Below are 13,971 nucleotides of genomic sequence, written 5' to 3' on the forward strand. Positions count from 1 at the left end.
AAGTTCAATCTTCTCGTGATGCTGCAGGCCTTAAAGCATTCACGTCATAAATTATATTAATTGCAGTTGTGTTCGAAGTATTTCTGTTCCCTTTTTTATTTTTATCATAACCACAACTGAGGTGACATATGTCACGCCCCGGACACGATCCGTGACACGGCCGTGCTATTGCCGACTACCGCCCACAATAGCACGAAGCCTCATACATGGGTAACAGGGTAGTCAGACTAGTCAAACTGTCATATTTTTAAAATATTTGCAGTGTATCTTATAAGGTAGTAAAGGTTATTTCTTCTTCCATCTCTGTGCCAGAGTCTTCCTCCCTCTATTTTACTGTTGAAACTTGAAACAGAGGGAAGAAACATTCCACAGAGGAACTTCCCCCCTTTTTATTTTGTTTAAACTTATTTTAGTAAATCAGGTCATACTTTGCTCCGGGTTGGCTGTAGCCGAGCAGTACACCCTTCAAGAAATCCCTCCTTCCTCTCCTAGGGCTTCAGAGGTTCAGCTCCTTCAACCTTCGGCTCTAGGGTTCGGCTTCTATGGTATAGTACTCCAGAGGGCTAAGGAATAAGAGGGTATAGTAACTCCTAAGCTAAGAAACTGGGAGTTTAAATAAACTCTGCTTATTGGAGAGGTGGCACCCTCTCCTTCCTCCTTGCTTCGGAAGCCTATAGCTGCCCTTTCCCTCAGGCCAGCTGGGCTTGTCCTTTCAACCAGGGTGAGAGGTGGAAGACTCCCATTATGCATGGATGAGGGCCCAACAGCTGGCCTTCCCCCCTACTGGCCAGCTGGGGCCCGTCACTTCAGTCCTTAGGCTTGAGGTGAGGGTTGCCATCCATGGGCCCAATACGGCCCCATTAATGACCTGGCCCAAATACCCTTAAACTGGGCTTCAAAAGTATTGGGCCTAGTTAGTATCGGGCCTGGACATTACATTCTTTCCCTCTTAAATAAATTTCGTCCTCGAAATTAATCATACCTCAATTCTTTGGTATGCAATGTAATTCTCTAGAAAAACCGACTGAAATAAAGAAATGTGAATAGCCAGAATCAAACGAAATCCATGGAAAATCCTAAACCATTGAGCTTAAAAGGTTGCTATATAGAATTTCTTTGGAGGCTTATCTCGTCAGATGCTAAGACTATTTCTCTGGTTCATATAAAGAGTTTGGATTATTTTATTGCTTCTATATCTCTCATTTTGCTTGGTTGTTGTACATAGATTTGTGCTGGTTGTTGTCTCAGTTCGCTGCCATTGCTTGCTCCATTTGATGACATGATGATGGTCATCAAATTTTGAGCAAACTTTTTTTGCTCTGTTAGCCTTGGTGATTCAATTGGTTGTCCACCTGCTTTTATTTGTTGTTGCATGCACCACGTCTGTGGAATGCCCCATCTATGTGTGTGGTTTTGTATGCTATTTTTTGCCTTTGTGACTGTGACATATAACTTTAGTGTTTTCATGGATCTGTTATAGTAATTTCTCTGCTTTTGTTGTCTCTTACTGTCAACTTTGAATGATTTGATCAAGCCTTTCATGGTGGATGTAATAGTTTGGTGCTTGAGATTATGTTCTCTTTTTTTTTTTTTGGTGTACCGGCATCTCACTGCAAACCGTGAAAACGCCCAGAATAATCAAAAAGCAAAACACGCTCTAGTGCCACCGGCACTCGCTCGAAACCCCTCCATAGGACGGCTCCAGAGTGGTGTGTTACGAATGAGGCGACCCAGTCTGCTGCACTGTTCGCCTCACGAAAGACATGCGTGGCTCGGAAGGAGTCCACCTCCCCCACCAGATAGCAGATATCATAGACAAGAGGGTGCAGATCTGGCCGCGGCTCTTTAGCAGCGATTGAGTGAGCAGCTCTGGAAGGTCTGCTGCTCCGCAGACAGCCGAGCAGCAACGATCGTTCGATGGGGGGAGGAGAAAAAGAGACACTGTGGGATCTTTTCCCCAGGTCGGCTTCTAGTTCTCTTACTCAAGATTTGTTGGTCTTCTCTTTCTTCTCCTTCAACTTGTTGTTGGTCTCCCGGGTGGATAATGGCCGCGATGGTGTGCTTCTTGTTATCTTGTTCTCTTTGTTTTTGTTTCTTCTCTTTTGCTTTTCTTCTTCTTCTTTGTTTCGCAAACTGGGAGAGCGGCATTGCTTTTGGGTTCCATGCAAAGAGGCTGTGATGATTCTTGGATGAGGGTTTTGCTACATTTTGAGAGGAAAGCAACTATTCTCTTGATGGTGAGGCAATCTTGGATGGTCTGCTGCTGTTGTTCTGCAGGCAACCGTTTGCAGCCGTTTTGATTTATTAGTTGCAGATCAATTGGTGAATCTGAGTCTCCTTCTCCATCTTCCCCTTCTTTGCTTTCCAGTTGCTGGGATTATTTTTTTCAATATTCCTTTTTAAGGGTTTCTTGAATTTCTGAGAGATTTAAAGTAGATTTTGGTGGAGAGCGTAGGAAGTGGGCAGATCTTGGTAAAAGTCTCTCTATCCCTCTCTCCCTTTTCTTCAGTATATCTTCAAAAGTTTTGAACTTGGTTAAGATAATGCCTTTTGTCTAAGTTGCACATGATAATGTACTTGCTTGAGTTTCTATTGTCCGTTAGCCTTTGTAGTTAGGTAATTATGGATAGCCACTCTCTTTGCCAACTATTCCTTTTAACCACAAATTTTATGTTGATTATACACTCTGCATTCCGCTTTATTCATGGTAAATCTACTTCATCAGTTTTTGTGGCTCGGTCCTTCAAAACTGCATCATCCTAGAACTTTACCAAGCTCATAAAAATTGTTCAAGTTTATTCTTGTCTCTGTTGTTGTCTTAATTATCTATTTATCTTCTGAGCTATTGTTGGACGGTCCGGTCCGGTACGTACCGGCCGGTACCGTACCGGCCGGTATGTGGTAGTTTCAAAAACCACAGTGCGCGGCGCTGTGGTTCTAAAAAAAAAAAAATCGTACCGGTGCGAACCGGCCGGTTCGCACCGGTACGAGGCCGGTACCGGCCGGTACGGGCTCCGAACCGGCCGGTACGCACCCGTACCGGCCGGTACGGGCTCCGAACCGGCCGGTACGCACCCGTACCGGCCGGTTCGGATAAAAAATCGGAAAATACCGGTTTTTTATCCGTTCCGGTACCGGTCTAGGACTGGACCGGTACGGCATTCCATGGTTGGATCCCTATGCTGCAGCAAAAGTCCGAACCTTTTGGGCAATGATGACAGCATCCTTACTCATTCCGGTGATAGCCTTCAAATAAACTATTACAACTCATGGTCATCTCATCTTATAGGGGCTAGATTCGTGATTTTCTGTGGAAATTGTCTTCGATAAATCCTAACCATTGATGTCTCTTTAGCAAGCATATTTGATTGGTGGAACAGCATGCTCAAGTCGAAAAACTGTTCGATTGCAGTATTTCTTGAAGTTTGTAAGTATATTTTGATTTATTTGCCAACAATTTGTCAGAGTATTACTTTTATTGCTTAAGGCTGTGATTTCTTGAATCAGATTAACTTTTTGGTCTGTTATTGACGTTGAACAAGCATCAATAGTGCTGGACACCAATTTTTAGACTAGTATACTAGATTAAATTATCCATTTGTTGCTGACCTGTTCTGACCAGATCTTGATTTGAAAGCATTGGTAGGTTGTGAGTTGAGAGGGTACCCTCTGAGTCATATTCGGATTTGCAGTAAACCTTATTTATTTATTGCAGTAGACCTGTTTATCTAATGCCGCAGATTATGTTAACTTTTCATGTAAGACATAAGGTTCAAAATGGTACTTATAATGGTTCCAAGAATTAGGAGCATGGGCGGGCATACAATGTGATGGATAATCGCCTTCTCAAAGAGCTGGTTCTTATATGTTGGTAAACAAGGCTCAGCCTTCCACCTCTCCTTTCTCCTAGCTTTCTACTTGAGAGAGGAGGTGAGCATCTATAGTGATTTCTCAGTTACCTTTCAAGCATTGTTCCTTCTCCTTTTCTTCTTCGCTTTTTTGTGTACGGATTTATTTTTGTATGAATATTCATGCAACAAGGGTGACTTCTAAAAATTGTTCTTCTCTTCTTTGCATGCCATCTTCTCTAGCAATAGGCGAGACATATGTGGAAGGTCTGCTACATTGCTGGCACCTGAGCTGCATTCATTGTAAGTTGGAGAGGTCATCACCATCGGAGAAGAGGCGCGGGGATCTTCTCCTCTTTTTTGTGTGCATGTATATTAATGAGATGATGGGCAAGTTGTGAAATTACTCTTCTTCTCTTCTTTGCGTGTCAGCTTCTCTAGCAATAGGCGAGGAACTTCTGGAAGTGGTGAATTTGAGCCTCTTCTTCCTTTTCCTTTTTTGCCTTTCAATTTCTTGTTTTTTGAAGATTATATTTTTGTAAGACTTCTTTAATTACATAACTGTAATTAAATTTCTTTTGATGTGTTTTTTCGGTTGTTCCTGAAGAATTCATAGGATTTGGAGGCTCATGATAGTTTCAAGATAAAGATGGTATCGATAAAGGTACGATTTTGACTTCGAGAACCCAAATTCTCAAAGTTTGTATTTTGCTTGTCAACAATCAGTTGTTTGCTCAATACTCAAATGTGTCACATTTTTACATTTTCTCCTTCCCAAAATCCCGACCATAAATACATGGGCTCTTTTACATGAACTACCAGTTTATGTGTGAATCTTATTGTGCTTTTTTTTTCCGCAATTCTTTTACGTCTCTTGTTATAAAGTTATCTGAAATGCCTGCTTCACCATTGGATAACTTTTTCTCCCATTTGTTGCGATTGGCTAATTAAGTTAATATGTTTTTTCATTTTTATTTCTGCTCTTATTTAATTTGGGAAGCTGTGGTGTTTTTCTAACATTTACATCCTTGTTTTCTATAAATCATGACAGTGGCAGCTCTACTTTTGCTCCCATTTTTATGTGCTGTGTATGTTGCTTAATATTTTATTTGACAAATGTGGTTGGTTCTCTTAGTACACTTTCAAATAGTATCATATGCAGTTCCCATGAGATAATGACATGATCTTCTGAAAATGCATTTGCATAATCTCAGAACCGAACTATTAGACTAATCCCTGTATAGCTCCTATGCCTTTTTATATTAGATCAAGTTCAGAACCAGAAGAATTTCTCTTTGTTTTGTCTGCTGGCCATCAGTTATGGTTATATCCTTGTGACATACTGTGTGGTAATTCCAATCCTTCAATCATTTAATCATTTTTTGTTAACCTTGTTGGTTACATTGATCTGCATGACTTTCCATTGGCTTGGAAAACATTTCTGCATGTTGTTCTGGATACTTTACCATTTCTTTTTCAACCTCTCTTTCTCTTTAATTTTCATGATTTCATGCCTGAGCATGTTTGTTAATGTATTACGTGCGGGCGGGGCTTGGTGCAATGGTAAGGTTGCTCCATTTGACCTGTGCATCATGTATTCGAAACACCTCAGATGCTAAGTGGCAGAAACCTTGGGGATGCCTTTTTTTGTTTTCTTGAATGTATTATGTATCATAAAGGTAAGGCTTGTGATATGTCGGGATGATTATATTATATTAAGTTGTGAATGATTGTTTTATGATTATTATTTTTTAGGATGTAGTCTTATCTTCTAAAGTTCAAATGGACCAACAATTAGCATATCTGGTTGACTCGGTGATTTATTTTTCGAACTGAGGTTGGCTCGTTACAAAGCCAGATATTGTGTATTCTAGGTAAATTGTCTGTTTTGGTTTCTTAGGACTCACTTCTCGTAGGCTAAACATGATTCCTTTTTTGGCTTCCAAAAAGGCTCCATTTATTTTTATACAAGAATTGACTTGTGTCTGGCCTGTAGTGGATATAGCTTTGTGTTCTTTATTATTGGAAGCCATTCTTTTCTTTTTCTTTTTTCTAACATTTTTTAATATTTTTTTCTTTTTTTAATAAAAAACGTCGTCTTCTTGCACCTTCCATGCTAGACCTAATGATTTCTATTGAACACAGATAATTCCTTGACCTGTACGTGGTTTGACGGCCATACTCTTTCTGGTTCCCTTTAGATGAGATGAAGTTTCTTGATTCCACCTAGTTTGAGACTAAGTTTGTTTAATTTATTTACATAAATAGTACACTTGTATTGCGTTCAGATGATAATGTACTTGCTTGAGTTTCTATTGTCCGCCGGCCTTTGTAGTTTAGGTAATTATGGATAGCCACTCTCTTTGCCAGCTACCCCTTTTTAACCACAACTTTTATGTTGATTGTACACTTTGCATTCCGCTTTATTCATGGTAAATCTACTTCATCAGTTTTTGTGGCTCGGACTTTCAAACTGCATCATCCTAGAATTTTACCAAACTCATAAAAATTGTTCAAGTATATTCGTGTCTGCTGTTGTCTTATCTATTTATCTTCCGAGCTATTGCTGACCCTATGCAGCAGCTAAAGTCCGAACCTTTTGGGTGATGATGACATCTTTACTCCTTTCTTTGATAGCCTTTAAATGAAATATTACAGCTCCTAGTCATCTTATCTTATAGGGGCTTGATTCGTGATTTTCTGTGGAAGCTGTCCTCGATAAATCCTAACCATTGATGTCTCTTTAGCAAGCATATCTGATTGGTGGAACAGCGTGCTCAGGTCGAAGTATTTTCTGATTGCATTATTTCTTGAAGTATATAAGTATATTTTGATTTATTTGCCAACAATTTGTCATAGTATTACTTTTATTGCTTTAGGCTGTGATTTCTTGAATCAAATTAGCTTTTTAGTCTATTATTGACGTTCAACAAGCATCAATAGTCTTGGACACCAATTTTTGGACTGGTATACTAGATTAAATTATCCATGTGTTGCTGACCTGTTCTGGCCAGATCTTGATTTGAAAGCATTGGTAGCTTGCGGGTTGGGAGGGAACCCTCTTGGTTCACGTATCCAAAAGCTCCAAAAAAATTTGGAACCGGTACGGGCCGATACGGTTAGCCGGTTCGGGCCGGTACGGGTTTTTAACACCGAACCAGACCGTTCGGAGCCAGTATCGGTTCGGTACAGGCTGAACCGGCCGGTACAGCATTCCTTGCTTTTTTGTTTGTATGGATGCATTTTTGCAGGAATATTGATGCAACAAGGGTTGACTTCTAAATTTGTTCTCTTCTTTGCATGCCACCTTCTCTGGCAATAGGCGAGGCATTTTTGGAAGGTCTACTACACTGCTGACAACCAATCTGCATTCATTGTAAGTTGGAGAGGTCATCACCCGAGGAGAGGAGGAGCGGGGATCTTCTCCTCTTTTTTGTGTGTATGTATGTATATTGATGAGATGATGGGTGACTTGTAAAATTGCTCTTTTCTTCTTTGCGTGTCAGCTTCTCTAGCAATTGGCGGGGAACATCTGGAAGTGGCGAATTTGAGCCTCTTTTTCCTTTTCCCATTTTGCCTTCTAATTTCTTGTTTTTTGAAGATTATATTTTTTTTAAGGCATCTTTAATTACAAAACTGTAATTAAATTTCTTCTGATGTGTTTTTTCTGCTGTTCCTGAAGAATTCATATGATTTGGAGGCTGATGATAGTTTCGAGATAAAGATGGTATCAATAAAGGTACGATTTTGACTTCGAGAACCGACATTCTCAAAGTTCGTGTTTTGCTTGTCAGAAATCAGGAGTTGTTTGCTCAATACTAGAATGTGTCGCATATTTACATTTTCTCCTTCACAAAATCCCGACCATAAATAGATGGGCTTTTTTACATGAACTACCAGTTTGTGTGAATCTTATTGTGCTATTTTTTTTCTGCAATTCTTTTATGTCTCTTGTTATTAAGTTAGCTGAAATGCCTGCTTCACCATTGGATAACTTTTCTCCTAATTGTTGCGATTGGCTAATTAATTTAATTTGTTTTTTCATTTTTATTTCTGCTCTCATTTAATTTGGGATGCTCTGGTGTTTTTCTGACATTTACATCTTTGTTTTCGGATCGCAGTATTTCTTGAAGTATGTAAGTATATTTTGATTTATTTGCCAACAATTTGTCATAGTATTACTTTTATGCCTTTTCGAAGGGGATTTTTTCTTTCTGGGTTTGTTTTTGATCCCAAAATGGATGATTTGTTGCCCCTAGCCAAGGTTCGGGAGCTAGATTTTATGTTTTTCTTTCTATTGGATTCGATTTTCTGCCAAAGATTTGGTTTTGGAATCTCTATCTTGATTGCCCATCAAAGATGGAACCTTTATCTTGATCTCTTTAAATTTTTCATTGTCTTTTTTTTTTAATTATTATTTAGCTGAATTCTTTATTTCTTATTTGCTTTGTTATTTCTCTCTCTCCAGAGCGCGCGCGTCTCATGCCAGGTATTTAGAGTCACTTATCTAACGTTGGAGTTTGGATTTTATAATATCATGGAAGAGCTGCTTTGATAAATTTTTTTTCCTGATTTTAGTTTCTATTTATTGAGAGTCGAAATTTGGCACTAGTTAAACATCTGCTTGAGTTGTGAAAAACAAAAAGATCTGAATTTGGGTTTTGAAGATTGAAGAATAGGTGGCAATATTCAGAAGCCAGGATTTTTTTTTTCTCAATTGTTTAGCTTGTCCAAGAATGTTCTGACCTCGTAAAAGTAGATATGATATGTTTTCAGCTTATGTTTTAACTATGACTGCCGTGAGTGTTGGACTAACTTTAATTTACTATCTTAGCTCGTTTACAAAACTTAATTTATTTGGATTGTTTAATGATTACAGCAGTCTTTTGTTAAGTATGTCGAATCTGAAAAGGTCCCCAAGGAATTTAAATCATTCCTTTACTGTTCTCCTTGAGGCTTGGAAGAAAAATTTGCTCCATGGCTTTTTATTTAGTCTGTATTAAGTTATTTGATTTTTCATTTTTCCCATCAATTTCCTATGCCTATCAGAGCATCATAATTTTACTGTTGTTAATTCTTTTTTTATCATGTAAAGGATTTCAACCAATTTTTACAAGACAATTATAAATGTGATATAAAATTTTGCCCCAAAGTCAAGCCTATGGAAAAAACATTAATTTTTCTTGGATTAAAGTTGGAACACTACCTTGCTTTTGACCCAGCCTATTTCAGATATTGTTTTCTTGTTTTGGATGAAGACTTTCTTAAATGCAATTAAAGAAGTTGAATTTTATGTAAACCTAAATTGATTATACTCTCATCTGCTTGTGGTCAAGAAGTTTTCAACCCCATGCTATTAGCACAATGGTCATTGAAAATATATTTATAATTTTCTTGATGAATAGAGTATTTTTAAAAATCTAGCAAAGTTTGCAAGTACTTTACAAATCACTGTGACAAGATTTTGCTGTACTCTTCCCTTTTACATACTCAAATTTCAGGAGATTCGTTATTTTTCCTACTTTACTCGCAACTTTATCTCATGTTATTACATTTCCTCTATCATCGTTATCACATATTTTGACATTGTTACCGTGACAATCTAAACTAGAATATGATTCTCAGTGTTTTGACTTTTACGCTATCAAGGTTAAGGACTAAAACTGTCGTTCTTTTTCCTAATGTAGGTATCTGCCCTTGCTTATACTTTTGTAGAATGGGAGTTACCATCAACTGACTGCTTTTGCCTCCATAATATTGTGTAATAATTGTAAAGTAACTGGTTGACATGAAATGGCGACCAGTGTTGGTCAGACTTATTATGGATGGTCACAGGAGGAGTTATCTGATCGAGATGATTCTCAAGTAATTTTTTTCTAATCTCTTTGGGTTGTTCACCATCATAATTATTTGTCTAAAAAAATCTTTAATGCTCCTTTAGAGTGCTAAACTAACAGCAATTCATTCTTACATGTATCAAACCATCTATTTTTTGCTCTTTAACCCTTTTTTAATGACATTATTCAGGTTACATAAATGCTAACTACAATGATAAGATATTTATCTATTGCTAGTTTCATTTTGCATTTCAGATTTTTTAATATATGATCTTACATGTAATATATTGTATCAAATTCTACACTATATTTGCAACAGAATGGTACGAGTTCTTTTATTCTCTGCTGTGGTCTTATTGGTTCTATTTTGCTTGTTTTCCTCTCCTTGCAGTTTCATTGCTGTTTTTGAAGTATATACAGTTGGGATGATATAAACTCCTTACATCTGCTTATTAAGTTAGATTGCTATGCAAAAGGTCTATAATGAATATAATTTTCCTATTCTGTTGTTATTGGGTGGCTAAATGGGTGCTTGAGCTTTATTAAGTACCTGAGTTTCATTTCTCTGTATTTCCTGATGTGACCTACTTTGTTATTCTTCTCCTATATTGAATTCTGAACTCATGATACATTACCTTTCAGCTGTGTTGGTATATTAATTTTCCCCTTTTTGTTTCTTACATTTTCTGTTGATTTATATGGATATTATATTAAGTTTGATACAAAGTTAGCAGAGAATATAGCATGTGATACAAAGAAGCCAATGAAAGATAATTGGGGTGCTGTAATTATTTAAATATATTGTTTTCTTTCATTTATGTAGAGTATTAATATTGTTAATGTGGTTTGCAGGAAGCTTCGGTCTCGCAAATGCTTGATCATGGTTCTATATCCTTTGGAAGATTTGCAGCTGAGTCATTGTCATGGGAGAAAAGGTCAGTGTTTACTCACGACAGACGCCAGGAGGAACTGGACAAGTTTAGTGGCTTAGTTGCCAAAAAGAAAGCATACTTTGAAGAATACTACAGAAGGCTTCGAGCTTTAAAGGCCTTGGAACAGAACCAGCAAACTGAGCTCACATTGGATTATGGTGGTGATGGTAGTAATTCTAGCCAAACTGGAGAAGATGATGAAACAGCTCTGCAGCATGGAAGTCTTAGAGATGGGGCAGCAGAAACTATTGATGCCCCTTCTACAGAAACTGAAAATGAACTAAACTTCAAGCAGGATACGAAGTGCAGTCAAGCTCTTCAAACTAGACCGCTGTATCCAGGATCCACAACATCAAATATAGACTCGCTGAGAAGAAGCATGGAAAAAATTGAGCCAGAGAAAAACTTTAACCATGCTGTGATGCAAGACCTGGACAGAGAATCCTTGTCGTCATTAAGTAGAAGCATAGAAGAGATTGAACAGAATGATATCAGTAGTGTTGATGACAAAGAGATTCTGAGGGAACAGGAGAGTCCAGGGTCTAATGTTGAATCTGGGCCTCCTACCAACAGGTCTGTGTCAGACGTGACAAATTCTAGAACCGGAGTCTCACAGCATGCACCTGGTCACAACTTGATACCATACAAAACCAAACTGGCTGTTGAGAAACCTCCAGACTGTAAATCAGTTCCTGAAGTGAAGAAGGTATGGCAAACTTGGAATGTTTTCTTGCATGTGTATAAAAACTACTTGTTACTTTGAATAAGCTAGTTTGTTTTTCTTCAGTGACCAAATGAAATCAAGACTGGGAAAGGAACTGGAAATGTTTGTTTCGCTATGCTGCAGCAAATCCAACTTCCCAGTCAGATATGATGTCCAAATTTGTTTTAAAAATACGGCGTGCTAGGGACATACTTGGGCAATAGCTCATTTAGGAGGAAAATCTTGACCACCATGGGTCACCCAGTCCACAAAATTGATTCAGATAGGATTTTGGGTGCAGTAGTTCGTGCACATTTTCTAAATGCAATATCTCCTTTTCCACCATTCAGCTCAGAGCTAAAGCAGAGCCGGCTTGTTACTGACCGTCTCCACAGAATCCCAGCATGATTTATTGATCAGAAATTGTTTCTTCCTTTCATCCCTTTAACCTTCCAATCAGATATAACTTATTTTTATATTAGTTATCTAACCAAGGGTATATATCATGGCCATCACCCACAATTCAGAGAAGCATAAAAAAAGAGAAGTTGATGTACTCCATACGGTGGATTTTGATATGCCAAATATTACCTATTCTTCAGTTTATTCTTAATAGTAAATACAGACTTACTGTATATGCTAAGTATTGTTTGTTCCTACTAGCGTACTGAATATATTCAGTCAAGAGAATAGTGTAAGCCTAATTCTGTTATACCATGAGATTGATCCTTAACATTCTAGGAAAATGCTTCCCTTAAAACAATATCGTTTTGGTTGTGACAGGCGAGAAACACCACGATGGCAATGACTTGTCTGAAGATGCAAAGCCTCAGGTGTTCCCATTAAAAGGAATCAATCATCAGATAGCTGCAATCATGCATAATGCAGTGTGTCAGCAGCTGCCTGCTGTGTGCGGTTAACTAGTTATAATACCTGTTTTCTCTCCTAGTTAAAATGGCTGCTGCTGTCAAGTGGTACATATCTGTAGTCTGTGTAACTTGCTGTATCATATATGCCATAAAAGGCTGTAATTTAGATCTTGTATTGCTTTGGAGCGTTGATCCCGTCGGGTTACTCTCGCACGCGTTGCGACGATTGCAGTGGAAACACACGTGCGGGGTTGTTCATCACATGAACATTCCAGGAAGGGTAGAATTTAAAAAAATTCTGAGTTCACAAACTCATAAAATTATGAATTAAAAAAAAGAGATTAAAATTAAAACTTGATTAATTTAATTCTATAATAAAGAATTGTAAAGATTCTATTTTACCTTTGAGCGGGTAGATCTTTACCGCTATCTGATGATCGAAGGATTAAACCGTACAAGTGTCCAATCTTTATAGGTATCCACACGAGGTACAGATCGTTTCAAGCATCTTGATTTCATCGGAGTGCTAGTTTCCTTACAGAAGATTCTCTTTTGAAGGTTGAAACTTTTTTAAGCAATTAACTTTTGATTGCTTCCAAGAGGAGGAAGAAGGAAGAAGAAAAAGAAACATTTTCTCTTTTTCTTGGAAGGAGGAAGAAGAAAAGGACTTCCTTGCGGTTAAAGAAGAGGAAGAGAAGGCTGAATTCAATAATCTCTAATGCATATTTAGCCCTCACGCCCCCCTCCTCTTTATGTAAGCATCTCATGTCTAGCTTAAAGAAGGAAAAGGATTTGGAGAAATTCTTTCTTGATTCACCCCTTCCAATCCTTTACTTAAAAGAGGTTGGAGAGAACCACAACATGGCCTCTCCTTGTGCCGTGTGGAAGGCCAAAAAAGGAAGGAGGGATGGGGCGTGATGCAATCAAGAGGTTCTTGGCGTGATTCAAGGAGGGGTGGATGCCCCTCCTTTGTTTCACCCGAGGAAGAAAAGGAGGGGGAGTTCCTTCCTTTTATGCTTTAGATTTTCTAATTCAATTAGGAATCATATGGTTCCTCTTGATTAATTGAATCCTAATCTAATTAGGACCCAATATGTCCTCCAATTTGATTCATGTAAATCCTAATCCAATTAGGATCCAAATTGGATTTATGAATTAAGTTCCTTATCAAATAAGGAGTTCTAATTAATTAGGACTTTCCATCCTTATCTAATAAGGTTAAGCCTAATTGATTTAGTCCAATTGAAATCCTCCTTCTTTAACTCACTAACTCTTAGTGGGTTAAACCAATTATCAATCAAATTGACAATCAAGATATATTGCAATTCTAAATCGCAATCCAACCGTCGGAATGATCAAAATCTCTTATATGTGTGACCCCATAGGTTCTATTCTGTCTGATAGTGAGATATATTGTGATCTCCATCATAATATTATTGAAACTTCTTTCAATTGGTTGAAATAATTTCAACTCTTTTCTTCAGAATTTACTGATCATCAAGTGAATGCCTTCGAGTCTCACAATCCACCAGTGATACCTAGCAGCATGTAGTGACAATCCAGTAAAACGGAATAGATGAACTTCTCGGTGCAGTTAGCGTATGATATAGTCCTTCTATCGTGGATCCCGACAAGATGGAGGTCATGGATAACTCCTCAAACCCCATCATCTGTCATATGTCAAAATTTATTTGACTTAAGTTCGAGATTAGAAAACTCCTTTTCCAAAATGTCTTAGCCAAGGTTTTTCGAACTCAGACTCATAAATCACATAGGATCTCT

The 13,971-nt window shown here is 38.0% G+C and overlaps 2 protein-coding genes across 6 annotated transcripts in view; both read left to right on the plus strand.

Annotated features, from left to right (window-relative positions):
* LOC120108746 (uncharacterized) overlaps positions 1–9,660 on the plus strand; it is a 173,661-nt gene extending 164,001 nt beyond the window's left edge. For 3 of the 4 annotated variants that reach the window (XM_088706851.1, XM_088706850.2, XM_088706852.1), the window contains exon 5: positions 9,536–9,660. In XM_088706851.1, the coding sequence (XP_088562977.1) occupies positions 9,536–9,563 (28 nt within the window). In that variant the 3' untranslated portion in view covers positions 9,564–9,660. Of the gene's footprint in view, positions 1–3,806; positions 4,500–9,535 lie in introns of those variants that run through there. The other variant, XM_088706853.2, reaches the window with a different exon arrangement.
* Positions 9,573–12,381, plus strand: LOC120103902 (uncharacterized). Of its 2 annotated transcripts, none has more exons than XM_088706854.1 (3): positions 9,573–9,713; positions 10,538–11,323; positions 12,104–12,381. In XM_088706854.1, exons 1-3 carry the CDS (start codon positions 9,642–9,644, stop codon positions 12,164–12,166), a joined length of 921 nt encoding a protein of 306 aa, XP_088562980.1. In that variant the 5' UTR covers positions 9,573–9,641; the 3' UTR covers positions 12,167–12,381. The 2 variants fall into 2 exon arrangements, with proteins under 2 accessions (XP_088562980.1, XP_088562981.1); XM_088706855.1 differs by lacking the exon at positions 12,104–12,381 and adding an exon at positions 11,405–11,512.
* The last annotated feature ends 1,590 nt before the right edge of the window (positions 12,382–13,971 follow it).

This window comes from Phoenix dactylifera, chromosome 11 (genome assembly GCF_051530095.1).
Source record: "Phoenix dactylifera cultivar Ajwa chromosome 11, Ajwa_hap1_PhDact_Kaust_v1.1, whole genome shotgun sequence".
In the NCBI taxonomy this organism is placed as follows: Eukaryota; Viridiplantae; Streptophyta; class Magnoliopsida; order Arecales; family Arecaceae; genus Phoenix; species Phoenix dactylifera.

Excerpts from the sequence above, each read along its gene's own strand:
- LOC120103902 (XM_088706854.1), top strand. The coding sequence starts at position 9,642 with ATGGCGACCAGTGTTGGTCAGACTTATTATGGATGGTCACAGGAGGAG. Across the intron at positions 9,714-10,537 it reads CTGATCGAGATGATTCTCAA|GAAGCTTCGGTCTCGCAAAT; the intron begins GTAATTTTTTTC and ends TGTGGTTTGCAG. Across the intron at positions 11,324-12,103 it reads CAGTTCCTGAAGTGAAGAAG|GCGAGAAACACCACGATGGC; the intron begins GTATGGCAAACT and ends TGGTTGTGACAG.